A 22,821-nucleotide genomic window follows, 5' to 3' on the forward strand; every position below is an offset into this window, starting at 1 on the left:
AGCAAGGTTTGAGTCAGGGTTTCTCTGTGTAGTTTTGGAACCTGTCCTGGAACTCACTCTGTAGACCAGGCTGGCCTTGAACTAGCAGGGATCCACCTGCCTCTGTCTCCCAAGTGCTGGGATAAAAGGCATGCACCACCACTGCCCAGCTGTTTTGCAAGTTTTTAACATTAAACTTGAAACACAGCAGACATTCTACTTTTAGGTACACAAGCACATGAAACACAATTCATTAGACAATTAACAGAATCCTGTCTTTCAACAGCCATAAAACGGCAAGCTTTCAATACTACACTGAAAAATGAGACTGTATATTCATACACAGGCATGCCAGACAACAATGAAAAAGAGTGAGTGAAGCCAAGTGGTGGTGGTGCACACCTTTAATGCCAGCACTCGGAGGCAGAGGCAGGTGGATATCTGTGAGTTCGAGGCCAGCCGGATATCTGTGAGTTCGAGGCCAGCCTGGTCTACAGGATAGGCTCCAAAGCTACAGAGACACCCTGTCTGGATGGAGAAAAACAAATGGTTAAGTATTTCCAGTAAAAACACTGTCCACACAAATATCTCAAGAGTACACAGTACACTTCAGACCTTGTTCAAAACTATTCTTAAAGTGACTATAGCCAGAATATCAATAAGCAGAATATCTGATGTCGAGAGTGTATTACAAAATTTGAGGTCTAATGGAAATATGTTGCATGGATAGTGAGTGCTCAGAGACCTTTCTTTACTTTGCTGAGTCTAGATGCAGCTAATCACTGAAAACAGACAGGGCAGTCTATGTCTACACATGGTTACTGTCTTGCTGCTGAACTCACCGCTGAGGCTGAGCAGGCCACGGTGTCTGATTTGGTGTGGGCACTGAATTCGTAGGACTCACTAGCATGGCACTGTAGATATTGGAAGCGACCACAAGTATGCAGAGTAGTATGGGCCCAATGATTGCTCCTTCCAGGCCCAGATAGTATGCTCCACCAGCCACAGCTAAGCCAGTCAGGTAAGGATGGCCTCCTCTGGAACAAAGAGTAAACCAGTCAGGGACTTCTAATGAGTACCAGCTGTGGAGTAAACCCCAAATACTTTCTAACACAATGTTGGTTCTCTAATATTCCAGGCTTTACTCTGCTACTAGCTTTCTTTAGACTACATCAAGGCAGAATCAAGAACATTATAATAATACTGAGATACAAGGATTTTGCATATGTACCAATGAGTGACATCTGCCTCTTTTCACAGGACTAGCTATTATCAGGTAGTTTTTGTACCCAATCCACACGGCTTCCTGAAGACAATTCCTGCTGGTTGTCTAAGATACCTGCTAGGTTTACTTCCTTTAATGATAATAGAGAGTCAATTTAGTATGCATTTAGTTAACTATGGCTTCTTTAATAAAACAATAATTATAGTTGTATAAAATAGTAACAGCAATACTCCTCAGTTTAGACCTCTGGCAACCTTCTAAAAATATGGTTACCACGGGTGTAATAAAAGGCCACATAAGGAAAGCATCTGTCAACAAAGCCCAAGACTTTTATTTCACAGGCGTCATAACTGTCCCGCAGCTTATCATGGCACCGCTGGCTTGATGGGATGGAGTGAGGCAGACACAGCAGCAGAGTGTAGATAAGCCCTAACCTCTGACGTAAGAGGGATGAAGAATGGTCATCGTCTGTTTGTTTCTAGTTTTTAAATAACACAAATGAGTGGAACATTTTAATGAGGGTAAATACTTAAAAGATACAGCAAGGATGTTTGATAATATATTACAGTTTACAAGCACACCCTGTGGTAAGCCAGCCTTCAAGAAACAAAAACATAATGTTCATAATTTAGTTTTCTTCCTTCTTTCAAAAAGAGATTTATAGCAGTGGCCCACATATGTCAGGTAGACTTTCCCTAAACAATATGTCTGAAGAAAATTATTATCAGAAATTCTTAAGGCTTAAGTAGGGGAAGCAGGACTTTTAAATAAAAGTTAATTAAAGAATATAATTTAGGGCTGGAGAGATGGCTCAGCAGTTAAGACTACTGACTGTTCCCTCCCAGAGGACCCAGGTTCAAATCCCAGCACCCATGTGGCAGCTCACAACTGTTTGTAACTCCAAGATCTGGCACCCTCACACAGATACACATGTAGGCAAAAGACCAAAGCACATGAAATAAAAATAAATTATTAAAATATGTAATATACACCAAACTTTTCATTTCCTAATAACACTGATCAAATAAAGTATCTGTTGTGAGAAAAACCACATATATAAACCTTAAATTATAACTCTTAATCTAAACAATTCATAGCAAGGTTTAAATATTATGGAGCACAAGTGTAAATCATATACTGTTTAAACCTCAACTTTTAAAATATCAGTTGACCACTGTACTGACTGTGGGTGGCTGATTTGAAGTGGAGTCTCACCCTGCTGCCCTAACTGGCCTGCAGCTTGCAATGTAAAATAAATGGCTTTGAAATATTGGTTACTTTCTTTCCTGTGCCTCTCAAGTGCTGGGATTACAAGTGTGCACCACTAAGCCAGGCTTTGTTTTTGTTGGAGATTTTTATTTCTGTGTATGTGTTGTATGACTGCATGCCAGGAGAGGATCTTGGATTCCCTAGAACTACAGATACAGACAATTGTGAGCTGTCCAATGTGAGTGCAGGGAACCAAACTCAGGTCCTTTGGAAGAAGAATACACACTCTTAACACGGAGACAATTCTCTAGCATCAGGCTGTTTTTTGATGCTGAATTAGGATCTTGCTATGTAGCTCACGTGGGCCTCCAACTGGCAATCCTTTTGACTCTGATTCCTGAATGCTGGAATCACAGACCTAGGTGACACTTTTGGCAACTTTACTTTTCCCTCTCAAGCTGGAAGCATATAAATTCCCCTACAGGACAGATTGGGGTTGCCTGTTTCATTTCACTCTGGTTCAATGGGGTTTCTGCACTATTCTACACTATTTTCTAACTTTAACTTATTTGAGAGGAAATATGTCACCATATAAATTCATTCTAGAGAACTTAAAATAGCTGAAGATAGCTGTTTCTAGAAGCTGAGGCTCTGTCCAGATGGCCTTTAAGTTTTTTTTTTTTTTTTTTTGAGACAAGAATGTCACTATGTAGCCCTGGATGGGCTGACTCAAGCTGACTTTGAACTCACAGAGATCATCCACCTGTCTCTGCATCCAAAGAGATGGGACTAAGGTGTACACTACTATCCCTGGTTATGCTTTTAAATCTTCCTCCCTATCGCCCACCCCATAGGCACTCAACCCCACTGTATCTCTTATTTACTAACAGGACACTGAATGAGGCCAGATGTAAGCCTCAAGTGCAACAGAATTTAGGAAGCTGAAGCAGGAGGACTGTTAACCAGGAGGTCTATCAGAGCTACACAGTGAGATCCTTTCTCAAAACAATAATCATCATAATAACGAAGGTAATAATTGCTATAACTGCTTTGGGTGGGTTCCATAGGCCTCTATTCTGAATTTTAAGTCACAGGTCCCACTTGGTTGGGACCTAGATTCTAATGAACAATGTAAACCAGGATACATGTCTAAGTGACAACCTGCTTGAGGACAGGATGTGATCTCTATACAGGTATCAAAACCAAGAAAGATAGATCATCATATCGTCAAAGTTTGACTACTTTTAAGGTGCAGCTGTGTTCCTCATGAATCATACACAGTATCTCAAGAGAGCACAGGTGTTAGAGCATGCTGAGATTTACCTTATGTTGGAATCTGTAGATGTATAAACAACTGCATAATCATTTTCTCCAAAGGCAAGGCAGCACTGAAATAACTCTTTACTGTATTTACAATATTTTAGGTATGCCTGGTAATATTTCTTTCCTAGGCTAAATGCCACAAAAATCAAAACAGAATTATGCATAATTTTATCTTAACTTTGGGCTTTATAAATCTTACATAATAACAATCATACCCCTATCATAGCAATGTTATTCTACATCCAAATTTCACTGTCAGGGATCATCAAAGGCTGCCCAACCGAAAACTTCTGCCACAAGTCCTTCCCCATCTCTCCCAAAACTAAACACCCTATGACTTAGCAAGAACCTGAGAACACTTACCCTGATATGTCAGAGTAGATTGCAGTGTCTACGAAGTATGTTGGCAAGAGATGAAAGATCAGGAGCAAGATGGCCTTACATCCTAACCCTTGTGTCAACCACAGGTCTAGAACGGCAGGCACTGCTGCCCAATATGTCCCCAGAAATGGCACCGCTCCAAGGATGGCTGCCAAAGCTAATACAAGAGTAAAAGAAAAGCAAATCAAAGTCACTGACAAAACAGTTACAAAGCAGGAGAACCCAAACACTATCTCTCCCTCCCTAAAAACAGCCCATTGCTGCTGGAGACCTAACTCCAGTTCCAAAGAATCTGACACGCTCTTTTGGTCTCTGCAGGCACTGCACACATGTGAAGCAAATCCATATACCCATGCATGCAAACCCCCACACACATAAATAAAAATAATCATCTTAATAAACCACCCAAACAGCTGGGCAGTTGGTAGCTCATGCCTTTGATCCCAGTACCTGGGAGGCAGAAGCAGGAGGATTTCTGTGAGTTCTAAGTCAGCTTCATCTACAAAGTGAGTTTCAGGACACCTGGGGTACACAGAGAAAGCCTTTCCTGAAGGGGGAAAAAATCTATCCAAACAAGAAAGTGAACACAAACTTCAGTTTTAAGAGGACAGGTAGCACCTGTATAACTAAACTTTCTAGTTAAATAACAGTCCATTATGGGGTTTTGTTTTTTGTTTTGTTTTGTTTTAGATGAGGGGAAATTGAGACCATTTCTCTGTGTAGCCCTGGCTGTCCTGGAACTTTCTCTGTAGACCAGGCTGGCCTCAAACTCACTGAGATCCACCTGCCTCTTCCTCCTCTGCCTCCTGAGTGTTGGGATTAAAGGCGTGTGCCACTTGTTATAAAATTTTCTAATGTGGCTGGGCAGTTAGTGGCTCACACCTTTAATCCCAGCACTCGGGAGGCAGAGGCAGGCAGATCTCTGTGAGATCAAGGCCAGCCTGGTCTACAGAGCAAGTTCCAGGACAGGCTCCAAAACAATACAGAGAAACCCTGTCTTGAAAAACAAAACAAACAAACAAACAAAATTTTTAATGTGTCTAGCTTTTGTTCTTTTCTTTTCTAAATGACTTACTGTTTTCTCTACATTGTTGTTGTGTTTATGTGAGGGTGTCAGATTGATTCCCTGAAACTGGACTTACAGACAACTGCAAACTGTTATATAGGTACTAGGAATTGATTAGGGTCCTCTGGAAGAGCAGCCAGTGCTCTTAAACCCTGAGCCTCTATAGTCTATGTTATTCTTAAGTATTAAATTTTATTGTCCCATGGCTAAACTCGAGTCCTATAAATATACCCGTAGAACATTCACCAAGATGTCCTGATCCTCAAGTCAACCTAAATAAATTTCAGGTTGAATTCTTATTCTTTACTTTGCAACTTAAAAAGAAAACAAAAAAGTAACTAGATATAACAAAGTCCTAAGTAAAGGACTTTACTTCAAGCCTGCCCTGTTCCAAAACAGTCCAAGCACTCTCCTTTCTTTGGCTCCCTCCAGACTAAGAACCACACAGATGTGGATTCTTCTGGTTCAACCATTAACCATTTGGGTGACCTTGAAAAACTGGTTTTCAACTATCTATCACCTTTCCTGCCTGCCTCAAGATGATTACACAATAGTTTTGTGTGGCCTCAGGGTACATGACAATCAGAGGGGGTTTACTAGACAGCTCAGTGGGGAAAAATCAGGAATGAACTGTGGAGATATAAGGAGAAGGAAACAAATGAAAGTAAAAAAGAGACAGCAGAGGTAAATGTGGAAGGCAGGAAGGGATATTTAAGAACAATGACAAAAATAGAAGAAAAAGTGGAAGGAGGGTTCTGAACCAACAAAGGAAAAGGAGCAAGCTTGTCATCTGTCCCTGTGGGCTTGCAGAATGAAGGTGCTGCTCTTAGAACAGATCACAACAGGCACAGCTGCTTATGTTCACCCAGACACACTCATCCTGCCCTTGGGATGGTATCCCTCATGGGACAAAGTTATGAAACAAGCTGCTCACTGCCTGCCAATCAGTTCAATTAATTTGTTGAATACCAACTATGTGTTCAATGTTGTGCAAAGTGCTAGGACATTTACTCATTCAAACACTTGCACATGATTTTCTATGCAATGGGTATGGTTCCAGATACTGAGACTACAGCAAAAGGAAAGCACATTGCAGACGTGTTCATCTAGATGAGACCTCCAGCCACCAGACTGCCTATCTTAACTCTAAGGAAGAAGCCAGCTCTAATGTAAGGTCTAACTTTGCTTAACAAGGAAGTCAGGAAGTTCTGTATATGGTTGTTACCTGATGGTATGAAGACAATATTGATGCCAAATATAGTGTGAGTCAGCCAGGTGTACAATCCATAGAAGCCAGCCATTTTGAGGGAAGCATCAAATACCCCTCTAGAAGACCCAAAGAGAAAAGAAAAGGCAATTAACCCTAGCAACATGTTATGGTTCAGAAAAATCATCACCTCTGGGTTTCTGACAACAAATTCCAAATCTGGCAACAGCCTATCTCTGAGAACGCTATTTACTTTATTACAACACTGGAACCTGAGTTCCAAGCTGCTCTTTACATATCTCCCTGTTGAGAAGATATATAAACAACACATCCTCAAATAGTTTATTCACTGAAATAACTCACCAACTTTCTATTCCTGGAGAAGGGCGGGGATGGGTGGGTGGGTGGGGGCACAGTGTCAAATTCAAATTCAGGGCCTTGTACATGCTATACAAGCACAGGTAACTTTCCACTTTTTTTTTTTTTTTTTTTTTTTTTTTTTTTTGGAGACAGGGTTTCTCTGTGTAGCCCTGGCTGTCCTGGAACTCTGAGATCTGATTGCCTCTGCCTCCTGAGTGCTGGGATTAAAAACTGCCTGGTCAACTTTCTACTTCTAAGCAGATATTTCCTGGGTAACAATTATATTTCCTAAGTATAAATAGCATGTGTCTAAAGACAGAATTAAGTTCTAAGAAATCGAAGCTACACCCAGTCCACATTCAAAAAAAAACAAGTGAGCCTGGGAGAATAGCTCAGTGGTGGAGCACACTCCACATCCTGGGTTCAAGGCCCAGCACAGAAGGAAGAGAAGAAGGGCAATGAGGAGAGAGAGAAGGGAAAGTAACAGAAAGAAAGGGATGGGCCAGAGAGGAGTGAGAACAGTCTACCTTATACTCTGACCATTTTTCTTTAAACAGCATTTTCATACATTTCTTTATGCAGCCAAGACTACATAGTAACTTCTGGTATCAAATAATGCAAGTCATCTGGGGACACGCACAAATACTAACTCCAGGGTAAAACCAGGCAAGAAAATACACAGAATGAAAATAGGCACATGTCCTGTGGTTAAATCTTCGTATGATGCATGAGGGCGCTTCATTCCTGCTTCTCCATTGGAAGAGAACAAGGCAGCCCTGTATGGAAAAGGCAGCAGCCTCAACCTCAGGCATCACAGAACCAGAAGCCTGGACTCTGTTGGGGTGGACATTCACAAGGTGAAGCTGTCACTAAAAAAGAGGATGGTGACAGCAAAGGTAACACTGCACACAAAGAAAGCAAAGGCTTTCTGCAAAGACTCCAGGAAGATCCCAGAGCAAAGCAAGTCTGCAGTCTGGTGACTCTGTCATCTACTGGGGCTCTGAGACATGGTGTTAAAGTAGTTCCCCATCTGCAAAACCATTGCCATATTTACTAATGATGTCACTCAAGAATGTGTCATGTGACTCACAGCAAAGACCTAGATTTAAATATATCAAAAAGACAGAAGGAGGGGAGCTACCCCATGGGGAACAAAGAAACTGAAGAGTCCAAGAAAAAAAAAGAAATGACACAGGGAAACATGGTTAAGGAGAGAAGAAAGGGAGAGTGTCTGGTCTGGAAATGTGAGTCCAAAGAACGATGGAAACATCTGAGAGGAGGCAGAAATAAGAGGCAAGGCTTAGTAGGCATAAAGTGCAGCAGCCTAATTACAGGAAGGGAAAGGACACCCTCAAAGGGGCAAGCATGGAGAGGAAGAGGAAACAGGCTGTGTTCTCAATTGACCTAAGGACGATACATCAGCCAAAGAGGGCATAGAATCATTTTTGCAGTAGGAGAAAATCACCAGAGTGCAGCACTATCAGAAACCACGGGACAAGGAGTCGGGCAGGCCAAATAACCACACACTACTGTGGTATACTATCAACAGGAAGCAAATGCAACTTTATTATTTAAGGTTATATGAACAAGAACCTATAATGCTGAACTTATCCCAGATTCAGAAGCTATAGCTCAGGGGTAGAACATTCACTTAGCACCTGAGGCCCTGGGTTCAATCACCAGCATTTCAAAATAATCACAATGCATTTACAATTAAACCACTACAGTACCACCAATAACCAGATACCACAGTCCAGAAAAACAAAATGAAGTACAGTCTAGAGATACACATGGACATCTAGTATACAATAAAGCACGTTTAAACACAAGGGGATATAGCTGAACAGCAGAGCTTGTGAAGAAATGTATAAGGCATGCACGTGCACACACACACACACACACACACACACTCACACATACACTCAAAAAACTGATAGTAATTTGCTCTCCTAGTCAAAGAAAAGCCTCTCTGGCACAAGCTAACGAACTGCACACAAATGTACACAAGACAGTTAGATGGGCTAGTTGATTCCATCATGGTAACAACAAAGTTTACAATGAAAAATCATTTCATTCATTGGTGCAAATTAATCCACATCTTTTTTTTTTTTTTTTTTTTTTTTTTTTTTGGATAGCCAAATGCAGTGTGCACATTCCTACACTGATATCAAGGGAAAACAGTATGATATACATCATCCAATCTCTTCGAAACCACCAGATGTAGACTTGTGGCAGTTCTTAACAACAACTGTGTAAAATCTGTGTTCTGTGATGTCAAAGTGCCAACAGGCATCCCCTTCTACTGCTCACCATGACCAAACACCCCCTGAAAAGGTTGAAACAACGTCAGCATCATGGTCACCACCCTAATAATAACGTGCTGCCCACTTGCCCTTCAGAGTTCAGTAGCCACTCCCCACCCACCCTGCTCTTTTAGGGAAATGGTTGTTGCTTGTGTGCAGCCTTCTAGGGCTGTTCTGTCCCTGGTTCAAACATTATGAGAACTTGTTAACTGTGTCCCCGGGCTTTCCTAGCACTCAGCAGTTGACAAGAATCAAATCCAAGGCATGCTGGGTACACTCTCCCCTCTTCTGGCAGTTCAAATACCTCAATGGATGATGTCAGTTTCTTCTTCATTGGTATTTGAACCACTTCCCTCCTCAGACTTTCCATTATTACACACTGACATATGATCCCTGGCCCCACATACAAAGACACTACAGCTCAGACTCCTCTATCCTCTATCTGCCTCGCTTCTCAAAGGCAAAACATAGTACTCCAATCCAGCTACGCTCCATGTACACAAACATCGCTGTGGAAGAAAAGCTCCAAAAGTTGTACACAGCCAGCCTTCCTTTCCTCTGCCCCTTTGTTTTTCCCTAATAAGGCAAAGAATATTTGTACTGAGTGACAATGAAGGTCATTGTCATCTCATGCCTAATTCACATCCTCAACGCGATACAGTGTCTCAAATAGAGAAGAAGCTAGTGGAGGGCAATGAGTAGCAAGAAACTGGGTGCAACATTCTGACTGGGAACAGCACCAGTCCCTTGACCATGGGTGTACCACCATTTCTTCCAATTCATATACTGTGAAGCTGGAATTTAACAAATTGAAGGTTTGAGTCAACCCTAAATAAATGTAGCCAGTCTATGAGATCCATTTTTCCAACAACTCAGATAATCAGCAATGTATTTCTACAAAAACATTTTAATTATAATATACAATTATATTTAAGAGGCAATACTACTGTACAATTAAGAAACTACAGGTTACACATATACTGTAGAGGTAAGAGGGAAATCCAAACATTCTGTGTTGCTTTATTGCATTAATTATCTACTTTAAGACAACAGTCTGGAGGCAAACACCAGTTATCTCCTAGTAGGCACCTGTACACCTAACCTCTCTTACCTCACCACTCCCCTCCCCCTCTCCCTCTCCTACTTCACGTGCCCCAGAGACTGGCTCCACAGTCAATGCACAGAAACCCAGCAACAACAAATTTTCAGCATAAGAGTCAAGGTTACAGCTGTGCACTTGGCCCCAGAGGCTGCTGAGCAGTCTGGGGAAGCAGAGCTGCACAAGGAACAGCTTTGAGTCACAGACAAAAGTATCCAACTCTAGACAGCATCTGAAGGCTCTCGCAGGCGTGACATACATTCATTCAGAACGTTTATATCACTAATATTTACAATAGATATTATGTATCCTTACTGATTATGAATAATTAATGCTTAAAAGTTTTTAAAGGGTTTCCACTACATAATAGTAGACATCAGTACCAAAAACTTTTATTTTAAGCTCAACAAAACAAATGTAGCAAGTATCACAATCAGAAACTACATACAAGACGAAGATTTTAAGACTATTTTCCTTTGAACTTAAAATACATTCAAATATATAACACTACCATTTAACCACTCAGCTAAGAGGCATTATTTGCTCCATATAATTTAATTTCCTAAAACATACATAAGAAATGCAGTCTCTTTATTTCAATGCTATAAAATCTCAAACAAAAATATCCCACCCTCTCTTTTTTAGATTTTCTTTGGTCTTGCTATGTAGCTCAAACTAATCTTAAACCTAATCTTAATGTAGCTCAAACGGGCATAGAATTTACAATTCTACTTCCTCAGCCTCCCAAATTATAAGATTACAGGCACATGCCACCACATCCAGCTTAAAAACACTTCTTTAAAAAAAAAAAATAATTTTAGCTGGGTGTTGGTGGCTCACACCTTTAATCCCAGCACTCAGGAGGCAGAGGCAGATGGAGCTCTGTGAGTTCGAGGCCAGGCTGGTCTACAGATCAAGTTCCAGGACAACCTCCAAAGCAATACAAAGAAACCCTGCCTCCAACCACCGCCCCCCCCAAAAAAACCTTTAGCTAGAGGGTAGTAGCACATGCCTTTAATCCCAGCACTCAGAGGCAGGTAGATTTCTGTGAGTTTGAGGTCAGCCTGGTCTACAGAGCAAATTTCAGGACAATTAGGGCTGCATAGAGAAATTCAGTCTCAAAAAACTCACAAAATATAAGTAAATAAACAAACAAATAAAATGACTTTATATTCATTGTTGCACATTTTACTCTAAACATGTATTATTTACAATTTTAAATCTATAAGAATTTCATTCAGTCGGCAATTCCTTAAAATTTGAAACTGGAAACATCAATTTACTTAAGGAACAACACTAAATTTAGAAAGAATACTTTCACTTTTCAGAATTGGGTGTAAAAGGTAGATGTCCATTCTCTGAACCAAATCTCACATTTAATTCATCACCAGGAGTTCCACCCTCCAGCATGGAAAAGCTGTAATCCCAGCAAGCAAGAGCCATACCCGTGCATGCACTCACGTGAAAATATCACACACACTAAATTGCACTGAGGCCGTGACAACATGCAACTTAGTAATGTGCAATATCTCCACCAGAGCAAGCAGAATGGGAGCATCAGGGAGAAGGGTGTGATGTGTGCATTCAGGAGACAGCATGCTGCTAAAGGGAGGAAAATGGTTGGGGATCCAGGATGCATGCCACTAACTCAAAAACCGATGAAATGAAAACTCAATGACAAGTGACTCAATTTGAAAGAATGTGGATTTAGAATTAAAATAATAAGATTCAAATGTCAAGGCCACAGTGATCACAAATGAACCACACAGCTCAGAGGGCAAAGCTCCCAGGACACGCTTCTGCCAATCATGCAATGAACCATCAATCTCATTCCACTTGTAACTCATTAAAGGATCACACAAAATTAATTTAATGATTTTTCTCTTGACCATACACTGATGAGCAATGACTTATTTATAAAACCGGTGTCATTGAGCATTTACAAAATACACTGCAATTTTTATAATTGTTTACCTATTCTTCTTCTTAATCTTTATCTACAAATATATTACTACTTGAACAATCCTTCAGAATGAAAATTCTTAGGCTCTTAGACATGGCTCACTGCCATCTTCCCTCCTGCCCATGGAGAGCCTGAACTTGTTGAGCCTTTGTTATAAGCTTGTAAAGAAATAGCACATAGGGCTGGAGCCTGCAAAAGCTCACTTAGTCACAGCTGAAAACGGGCTGCCCAAGATTTAAGCCCACCTATTAGCTTTCAGACCGGAGACAACAGGAGTGCTGATACTAATCCCCCCCCCCCACACACACACACACACTCTATTCCGAAACCTGGCATGGTACTCAGGAAACAGGGATAGAGGGGAGGATATCAAGTTCAAAGCCAGCCTGGGTGACAAAGCCAGTTTCAAAAAAGACAAGAGAGACTGGCATAGGGAGAGTGCAGAAGTATCTTGTATAAAATTAAGCAACTCAATGTCAGTCAGAAAGCTGTACTCTCTGAGAAAGCAGCATAAGAACATTCCAGAATCGTAATCTGAGGAAGTCGAAGCTTATGTGAGAACAAGGTTGCTCTGGAAGAAAGCTAGAGCACTGCTGGTCCTTGAAAGCTCTTCTTGGGCAATGTACCTATCTTCCTATACAGCTTGGCCTTAGTCATACTGGCACCCGCCTTTGAAAAGGTTATTCCAATGGCTTATGCTACTGGGAAGAGGGCAGGTTATTTTGTTTTGTTGTTGTTGTTTTGTTTTTCCTTTTGGTAGAATATTTGCAAACTTTTCTTAAGTGGATAAACAAAAGATAACCTATTGTTGCAATTTTCTTCATTTTATTCATCCAACAAGGATGCAAGAGTTGACACAGACTTGAAAGGGTTGTTAAAACTATTTCTCTAACAACAATCACTTTGGTAGTTGCAGTGTTAGATAATACACTTCCAAAGTGGAATCTTTATATGATGTCTGAACAGACACTCAAAGGTCCCAGACAGGTAATAAGAGCAATTTTTCAAAATGCCAAATGACATGTGGCTCTGTGGATCAATAGATAGTGATGAAAAACATGCCAAATGACAGTCAATTCAATCAAAGAGGGAAAATGTTGAAGAAGACCTTCCCTGAGCTTTACAAGCAGGAATGAAGGAAGGCTGGTGGCATTTCCAAGCGTGATATACCTTAGGAGTCCACATACTTTTCTGCAGTATAACTGAGGATTTCCAAAGGTCAAGGTGGCTATTTCCATAACTGTCCCATGAGTACAGTGGTAAGGTAGCTACGAGAACTCAGGACTGCCAGGTCAGTTCAAGGTACATGTGGATGACTAGTTCCAAACAGTGGCACCTTTTGGAACTATGTAGAAACAAAAATGCCAAAGATTCCACTATGTAACTGAGTTTAAGATCACTCAGCTAACAACTTGGTGTCACTGAACATTTACGAAATAAACTGCATTTTTCATAATTGTTTGTCTACTCCTTAGTAAAAAAAAGATGTGTGCCACAACTATTTACTTCAAGTAGTTAGATATCCAAAAATTAAGACTATAGCGTCCTCTTACTAGGCAATGAGACACAGGCAAGGAAGGAGCTACAGTGGCCTAAGGCACAAATGGCAAAACCTTACCAAAAATAGAAAGAAAAAGAAGAACCAAGGAGCCTAAGGGGTAAAAAGTGGAAGAATCTCAGTTAGAAACTGAGCCTACAATACATAGACTCTAGAAGCAGGATTCATGGAAATTTTTGGCCAGATACAATGCAGAGACTTACAGATAATTAAACACTGAGTTTCTAATAACCATCTTATCACTGAAGAGGGCACATCTTGGAACAAAAAGAGAGAAGAGGCGGGAAGGTCATCTATCCCCAGCCTAGTTCCAAGCTAGAACTCCTGAGAAATGGATCTCAAGGAGGTGAAGGCTGTGTGACTGAAGATGGGGTTCTCCAGGGAGGTAAAGGCTGTGTGACTGAAGATGGGGTTCTCCAGAGAGGTGAAGACTGTGTGATGGAAGGGGGACGGTTCTCCTGAGCAAATGACATTGTGATGGTGTCTGCACTAAGAGCCTGTTGATGAAAAGGCCATCTGTAGATGGACATTATGTATTTGTAAAGCACAGGCAGCAGAGTGCAGTGGCAAACTCCTTGGAACTTTTCCTCAAAGCACATGCACAGCCTCTAGGACCTTCTTCAAGGGTCTTGAAAACACCAACATCCTTCAACATTGACTAATTCTGTAAAATACAAGGAAGGTAACTGGAATGTCACAGAAAGCTTATGTAAAGAGTAAAAACAGCATAAGCCTTGTCCCTACCTGATCGCTTCTTCCACAGACTGGCCAATAATATTAGAAGAAGGACCTGGCTGAGACAGTGGTGTCAGGCTTATCACCCACTTCACTGGCTTGTAGTACTCATCACTGGAACTTAACAGATAAAACAGTGTGGTCAGGAAAATTATCTGCAAAACAAAGGACAGTATCTCCTAAAAGATCACATTTGGGAACCTACAGAAGTCACACATGCACAAAATACAGAGCCCACAAGGAAATTCAGTGTGTGCTATCTAGATGTACATACCAGGGAAAGCACGAAGTTCAGAAGGGCAGTGCCACTGTAGAAGAGGATGGTCAGCAGCGTGGTAACTGTGGTAAACAGCAAGCTCACATTCCGGCTCATAACAATCCACAGGGACTCCAAGATCTGAGGGAGAGGGACAGCTGGGGTCAAAACTAATCCTCACAAAGGAAGTAGGCACAGCCATCTAGTGTGCTCTTAGTGCACTGTCTTACTAGCAATAAAGGAAAAAGTAAAACAATAATAAATAAATAAATAAATAAATAAATAAATAAATAAACCATGTTTACCTTAAAGGTAGGGGGAAAAAAGCAACCAGAAACATCTATGTTCAATAGAAAAGAGAATGTCTAAGTAGTTACAGTGAATCCACTCCAAACAACACCAAACAGTAAGGCAACTATCAGAGACTTTGTATTATGCTGGTTTTAGTTTGTTGGTTTGGTTTGGTTTTCCAAGACAGGGTTTCCAGGCTGTCCTGGAACTTGCTTTGTAGACCAACCTGGCCTTGAACTCAAAGAGATCCACCTGCTGGAATTAGGAATTAAAGGTATACACCACCATGGCCAGCTTCTCCTATGCTGCTTTTAAAACACAGAATTTTTATATGTTCTACAACTCTTAACTGTAAAAGACAGAACACATGCTCTATGGCTTTATTTATTTTGGAGGGTTGTAAGTGCAGGTCACTCATTAGATTAGCTGTCTATCCTCTATCCTTACCATCTCTAACTCCAATGACTTGAAATCACAATGGAAATAAACAGCAGTCAGCATCAATGACAGTCTTTCCTGGGATAGACCGAGACTACTCAGTTCACCTATTACCTACAAACTCATGAGAACCAGTTAAGATAGTTGTGCATACGTTAGATGCAACATATGATTAAAGGAAGATGTCAATGTCTCATCATGCTTCCATGTTTTCATTTCTTGTTCTTTCATCAACTAAAACCCCTTATATGTCTGTTCTATTCTTCCTCCTGATAAAAAACATCGAAGCAAAATAATCAACTGTACATGTTCTGTTCCAGATGTTAGATGCTCCTGTAAACAGGGCTGTGAGGGAAGCAATGTGAAGGGCTTTATCTCAACTTCACAGACATATGAACTCAATCACAGAGGTTTGCCGCAGCTAGGATGGTAACCCTGACATCTACATTTTACTTTGGTGCCTTTCTAAGATAGCAGCTCTGGTCCTGTCACATGCTCGAGTTATGACATGCAATCTATAGAGGCCTGTACATTCCTTTCCCACCTCAAATACACCACTAATAAAGAACATTCTGTTGTGCTCAGAATGTCTTGCCTCAGCTCAGTCTTCATAAGAGAATTCAACAGGCAAGCTTCATTTACAAAAACTCCTTACAAAAAATTTTTGAAAATACTTCGTTATGCCTACAAAAGTATGCACGATTAACTGTTTGACCTTGTGGGATAAAGAATGAATGAACAAGGACATTGATTCTAAGAGACAATGCCTGCATTTGTGATTTGGCAAGCACCCTTCTGGGGGCCTCAGTCACTCTGGAATTTTTAATAAAAAAAATTTACATAGTTTCTGAGTCACAGAAATAGAAAACACCCTCCTGTAATTCTTAAGAAATTAACTGAATACAGCAATTGTAGACTGATAGTCTCCAACAACAGCTCAGTAACCATTTTTACTTGAAAAGGGATCAACTAGAGAGGACAGCTCTGGAATGTTAACCCAATCATCAAAGGAGAACTTTAGTTTAATCACCAGGCTTGGAAAGGAGGGAATCAGCAAAGGCAGGATCAGGAAGAAGCCCATAAAACTCGGAAAAATGCAACAAGTTCGAAGAGGCAAAAATGTATCCCAACTCAAAAATGCCAAACATGACCCAGGACTGGCATTAATTAAATCAACAGTGGTAAGTAACATAACCAAAAAAATGCCTAAAACCGAGTCCCTGGCCATGAAGTGTAAGCTCACAATCAGTTAAGCAACTTGGTCATGCAGGCCCTTAGAATTAACAATAGCCTCAGCATCCTCCTGCTTTGCCCTCCCTCCTCAGGTCTACTGACATCCAATCACCTCTGGCTCTCGTTTGGCTTCTTGGGTGCTTCTGAGCTGACCTGCTACGGAACCCAAGAAGCAGAAAGAAGCAGCTTCAGAAAGTGGAAAAATACAATACTGCAGGGAGGCAGAGGTCAAAATAAGACAGTACCTCTGCAGAGGGTGGAAGGAAAACAGCCCCCACAGGGAGTAGCATTATTAGGAAATGTGGCTTTGTTAGAGTAGGTGTGGCCTTGTTGGAGGAAGTGTGTTACCATGGAGGTGGGCTTTGAGGTCTCCTTTGCTCAAGCTACATTCAGTGTGATATACAGTTCACTTCCTGTTCCCTGAGGATCAAAACGTAGAACTCCCAGCTAGTTCTCCAGCACCATGTCTGCCTGCATGCTTCTATGTCCCGCCGTGATGATAATGGACTAAAACTATGAAACTGTAAGCCAGGCCCAATTAAGTATTTTCCTCTATAAGAACTGCCGTGGTCTTCACAGCAAAACTCCTGCAAAGATGGAGTTATCTCCCTGTCACTCTAGGAGCCCAGAGACATGGACTGCATGTGCTCCACTGACCTTTTCTGCTCTAGGCTTCTAGGAAAGGAATTGCACCAGGTCTCAATATACCATTTCAGCTCTGCCAAAGTTCTTTTAACCACAAAAATAATAAAGGTAAGCTTTAGTGTAGTTGACAATCTGATATCAGGCTATAATCTAAAGTAGTGATAAAGAATTTAAAATCTAGTCAGGAGTTGTATGGCTCTGCTATTAAGACCATTCATTGGCTGCAAGCAGGGCAGTGGTGGTGTACACCTTTATTGTCAGCGCTCAGGCAGAAGCAGGCATCTCTGTGAGTTCTAGGCCAGCCTGGTCTACAAAGCGACTCTCACGACAGCCAGAGATCTTACACAGAGAAACCCTGTCTCAAAAACAAAGAACAACAACAACAAAAGAAGACTGCCTGCTCTTACAGAGAACCCAGATTCGGTTCATGGCACCCACATGGTGGCTCATAACCATCTGTAACTCCAGTTCCAAAGGACCTGATACCCTCTCCTGACTTCCACAGGCACCACATACCTACACTCACTCATACACATACAATAAAAATAAATAAACCTTTAAAATTACATTCACTCAGAAAGACTGAGCATCAAAACTGAAAACGGGCAAATATACCAAAGTACCGAATAAAGGTGAAAACAATTAACTAGGAGGAATCTGAATGTAGGTGAACCTCCATGTTTTCTGAAGTACTCTAGGGAGATCTAAAACACTTACCAAAATAAAACAGAAAAGAAAGGAAAGCTGGGTGTGTAGAGCAAAGGAAAGCAAGGTGTGTAGAGCAAACACACTGATCCTAGCACTTGGGAAGCATAGGTGGGCAGATATGTTTGAGTGTGAAGCCATTCAGGGCTACAAAGAAGACCATGCCCCAAAAAACAAACAAAGTAAAGGATGAAACACAAACAGAAAAGTGTGAAATGAGATACAGAGGTTCCCTGAGGACCAAACATGTTCTAAAAGATCACACCATACTATCTATACAAGAACCTGGCCCCTCAAGCAAAGAAAAGGAAAACTGAATATAAATGTTAATGTTTACTATTACTGAGTCTGTTACTAAAACAAGAGCAATTTCATCAGCTCCCTAGGAACTTGAGGAGTAAATTAGAAAATATTTATAAAACATCTAGCACAGAACTTGTCACTAACTAGGGCTGAGGAGATGGCTTGGTGGATTGAGTACATAGATCAGTTTAGATCCCCAGAACCCAAGTAAAAGCTGAGAGAAGAGACAGACTCTGTGAAGAAACAGTCAGCTCAGAGGAAAGGCATGGCTGTGAATGAGTGAGTGAGTGAGTGAGTGAGTGAGTGAGTGAGTGAGTGAGTGAGTGAGTGAGAGAGAGAGAACTGAGCATGGGGTCCTTCTCACTGAACATCAAGTTTATGAAAAGAGGTGCTACCAGGTAGACACTTCCTCAAAAATGCAGTCATACTTTAAGGAACAATACTGAGAGATTTTACTGAATACAAAAATCTGAATTCTCCCTTTAAAAAACAAAAAAAAAAATCTCATTTTTTAAAACAGAAATTTGCATAGGTTGTTTTAAAAGTTCTTTTGTTCTGAAGAGAGAGGTGGTGATCTCTCAAGAATGTAATTTATAATAATATTGTTCATTCAATAAACTTTCAGTACTTTGAAGGTATACAGATATAAACAAACTAATATCCTGAATAACCAATACATACAAGGGTAAAAGAAACATCTTTAACCAAAATTGGCCAATGGACTTCTATAAACCAGCATATAAAAATCTTATTAACAGTTTCACACCTCACATCTCACACCACACAGACTAGCACACATGCTGAGTAACAAAAACTTCCCACAATTACAAGCTGGAAAAGCTTCTCTTTCTCAACTACAAGATATTCCAATGGGATGGGGAGTGGGGTGCTCCTTCATGGTCTCACTGGTGAGCTTCTCTCCACCCTGCTGTGTGAGATGGATAGATGTTCTTCCCATGCATTGGCCAAAATTAACAGATCCCAATAGACTGAATGTAGAGCAAAGGTGAAACCCACACATCCAATTGGTTTGTGTAAATTAAGAGGCCTTAATTAACTCCCCTAGTTTTCTACAGATAACTTCCCAATATGTCTTCATCTTAGGAAATAGTACTGTGTATGTGTGCACTTAGTGTGTGAACACTTGTGTTTATGTTTGCATGAGAGTGGAGGCTAGAGGTCAACATCAGGTGACCTCCTTAATCTCTCTCTACTTGCTTATTTTGAGACAGAGTCTCTTACTGCACCTCTAGTGCACTGACTCACATAGACTAGCTGTCTAGCACAGCCCCAGACCTGCCTGTCCTGGTATCCCACCCCAGCCCCACCAGACACTGAGGTTAAGGAAGCATGCTTCCACCTCCAACTTGGTGTGGAGGTGTGTGGAGGGATTGAATTGGGGCCCTCATGCGTGTGCAGCACTTTTTTAACTAAGCCATTTCCTCAGCCCCAGAAAATAGTATTTTTAACACACTAAAGCATGTTCTTCGTGTTATAATGAAAAATTATTTAATGAATAGATAAACATGCACTTTGAAGTCCAGTACTAAAACCTTTGAAAACCACTGGGCTAGCAGAGATAGAGCAAAGGGGCTACGAAAATAGAATACTTGGGCACACTGTCAAATGCCTGAAATCTGAAGAACCTGGGAGACTACAGCAGGAGGTTTGCTTGAAGCCATGAGCTCAGGAACAGCCTGGGAAATGTAGTTAAATCCCCACTCCTTAGTTAAGTAAATTATTAAAACATAAATAAAGATCACTTTTCAGATTTCATTCCAGATTGAGAAGCACCTCCGCTGAGTGAGAGGAAAGGAAGCGTGTGAGCAGGGAAGTGGTTGAGGGAGCTGTGAGGAACCCCAAGAAGAGTGTCAGAAAGCACTGAGAGGTTTGGAAGAAAGTCACATCTTTACCTTCATCTTCCATATTTGGAAGCCAAAAGATAATATCTAAAATGGCAAAACACAAGAAAGAGCAACGTAAACATCACTTTAGCAATCCAGAGGAAGACACTAGAGAAGGCAGACAGCTGGTCCTGAGCCCAATGTGTGGAGACACAGGCGGCCCTGCCTTCAGCTATGCTCATGGATTGCTTTACTTGACTCAAATTCCTTAAAACTTTGGACTGTGCGCCTTAACACATTTTAATTTGATGAAAGTCACACATATAGTCAATCACAAGAAAATTTTTTTCTGTGAAAAGTCACATGCCAAGACACCTGACAAAAATCAGCTCTAGGAAATGAAGGGAGGGAATTAACACTCAGCAGTAGTGTAAGGATGCAAGGTAGCCGGAGCATGGTAGGAGTCAGTGGGAACCCAACAGTCTGTGATGGTCTGCAAAGGAATGGCCCCCACAGGATGGTGTTTGAATGCCTGACCTACCGGGAATGTCGATATTAGGAGGTGTGGCTTTGTTGGAGTAGGTGTGGCCTTGCTCAAAGAACCCTGTCACTGTGGAAGTGGATTTTGAGGTCTTAAATGCTGAAGCTATGTCCAGTACTTCTGCTGCCTGTGGGTCAAGATGTACAACTCTCAACTCCGTTTCTAGCTCCATGTCTGCCTACACACTGCCTTGCTTCCCAGCATGATGACAATGGACTAAACCTCTAAACTGTAAGCCAGCCCTAATTAAATGTTTTCCTTTATAGTAATTGCTGTGGTCATGGTGTCTCTTCACAGCAATAGAAACCTAAGACACAGTCAGCCCTCTAATGTAACTGGAGCCCTACTTCCAGAATTAAGGGCTTTGCCAACCAGAAAAATAGGTCTATCTCTCTCTAATGGTCCAGCTGAGAACATTCTGGTGACCCTAAGGGATGAGGACACCCACCTAGGACCCAGAGTCCACAGGCTTGTTCATGAGCTGCAGAATTAAATCTAGCATCTCTTGGGTGTTCTTACCCATGGCAAATACCATGAGAGCCAGACCTGAGGACTGAAGCTTCTGGCTAGCTTTCTAGTTTAAAGCTGTCAAGGCCTATCCATTTCACGGTATTCAAAGCAGGGTAGCTGAAGAGACTGATGTAAGAAAAGCTAGAATTACAACTTTTTTTATTCCCACATTCAGTTCAACAATAACTACTATGTCTTACCGAAAGGAATGTTTCAATGTTCTCATGAACAAAGGAGGCAATATCTTGCCAGTCCAGAATATCTCCCAGCCAGCTGTTCTGACGACTCACATGCATCTTGTGCCCTTTGTGCCTTCCAGAGTGTGTCACGTTCTGTGGAACAAAGCCAGTGACATGTGAAATTTCCATCTTAAGGCATCCAAAAGATAAATGTCTCTTTTATTTTATACCTGCTTATACACACGTCAGGAAGTACTTACCTATGAAAATCCTTGCAAATGTAAGATATCAAGTAAGGGTACCTAGTATTTCTGCATTCATGTTCTGGGTACTGTGTCTACCACAATACACATGCTTCCCTCCTAGCTTTGAACTTACAATACCCCCCTGTGTGCACAGAACCCAAAGAATTCAAATAAAATTTCATTTTCTTCAGCACCTCCACCTTTTTTGGCTTCACACCTTTACCTCTTTCTCCCTTCTCAATCATCTACACAAGGTAAGAAGACTATTTCAAAGAACCAAATGCTTAAAGGGACTGTCAAATCTGTCTGTCTGCCTGAAAGAAATTTACACAGGCAAAATACACTGAATTTGAAAGGGAAATGAATAAACAAAATAAGGTTAGGATTGAAAAGCAAGCTCTTAATATTTTGTGTGCCCTTCCATTTTTTCACCTTGAGTGCAGCATGCTTCATCAGTCTGCTACACTGTGAGAGTAGGGAAGAGAACATGTCACCTTCGCATGTACAGATAGATCTGTGCTCAATCCAGCACTCCAACAACAAGGGCTCAAACAGGGTGAAGGACAAGAAAAGCTAGTTGTTAAGAAGCTCAGAGTAAACACAGGAAACTAGTAAGATTGCTCCTCTGATAGAATCAAAGAGAAAATACTCCACTCCATACACCACTATTAGTTTTAACCCTCAAATCCTCACCTCAGGGTAAGGCTACACACTGTGAAACATGTCACTGAATGAGAGACTGGAACTCAGCTACCCTCTTCCTGCACCCTCTCTTTACATTGACCCTAGAAAAAAGAGAAGCTCTGCCCCATTATTCACAGAACATGGCTCTTAGCAGCCCAGCAGACCTGGCATACACAGAACTGGCTCAACAGACCCACTGATTTCCAAACCATTATTTATGCTTAGTGGTAGCTGTATTTGTTCTACCATACATCTAAAGCAAGAGTACATAAGTATAAGCAACACACAAAGCTGACTGGAAACCAAAGTCTCCAAACTTCAGATCCATTTCTGTCTCCTCAAAGAGAAAGGATTTAACATCTAGAATTCTCCTGCTCCTAACAGTAGCCACTAGCCACATGTGGCTACCCAACACTCAAAATGTGGCTGAGACTAAATCTGAGCTGTGCTGCTGGTGCACAATGCACACTATAGAATTCAAAGACGTAGTTGTTTTAGGCACATAAAATACCAAATGTTTTTATTAAGGACATACTGAA

The 22,821-nt window shown here is 41.2% G+C and overlaps 1 protein-coding gene across 5 annotated transcripts in view; it reads right to left on the bottom strand.

Annotated features, from left to right (window-relative positions):
• The window catches only part of Tmem245 (transmembrane protein 245), an 80,321-nt gene that overhangs the window by 9,918 nt on the left and 47,582 nt on the right, over positions 1-22,821 (bottom strand). For 3 of the 5 annotated variants that reach the window (XM_051187846.1, XM_051187844.1, XM_051187849.1), the window contains 7 exons: positions 21,375-21,506; positions 20,193-20,228; positions 14,683-14,805; positions 14,418-14,563; positions 6,409-6,509; positions 4,100-4,274; positions 822-1,016 (listed from right to left, as the gene is read on the bottom strand). In XM_051187846.1, the coding sequence (XP_051043803.1) occupies positions 822-1,016; positions 4,100-4,274; positions 6,409-6,509; positions 14,418-14,563; positions 14,683-14,805; positions 20,193-20,228; positions 21,375-21,506 (908 nt within the window). The remainder of the gene's footprint in view (positions 1-821; positions 1,017-4,099; positions 4,275-6,408; positions 6,510-14,417; positions 14,564-14,682; positions 14,806-20,192; positions 20,229-21,374; positions 21,507-22,821) is intronic. The other 2 variants (XM_051187848.1, XM_051187847.1) reach the window with 1 other exon arrangement.

The sequence above is a fragment of the Phodopus roborovskii genome, unplaced genomic scaffold, assembly GCF_943737965.1.
Source record: "Phodopus roborovskii unplaced genomic scaffold, PHOROB, whole genome shotgun sequence".
Lineage (NCBI taxonomy): Eukaryota > Metazoa > Chordata > Mammalia > Rodentia > Cricetidae > Phodopus > Phodopus roborovskii.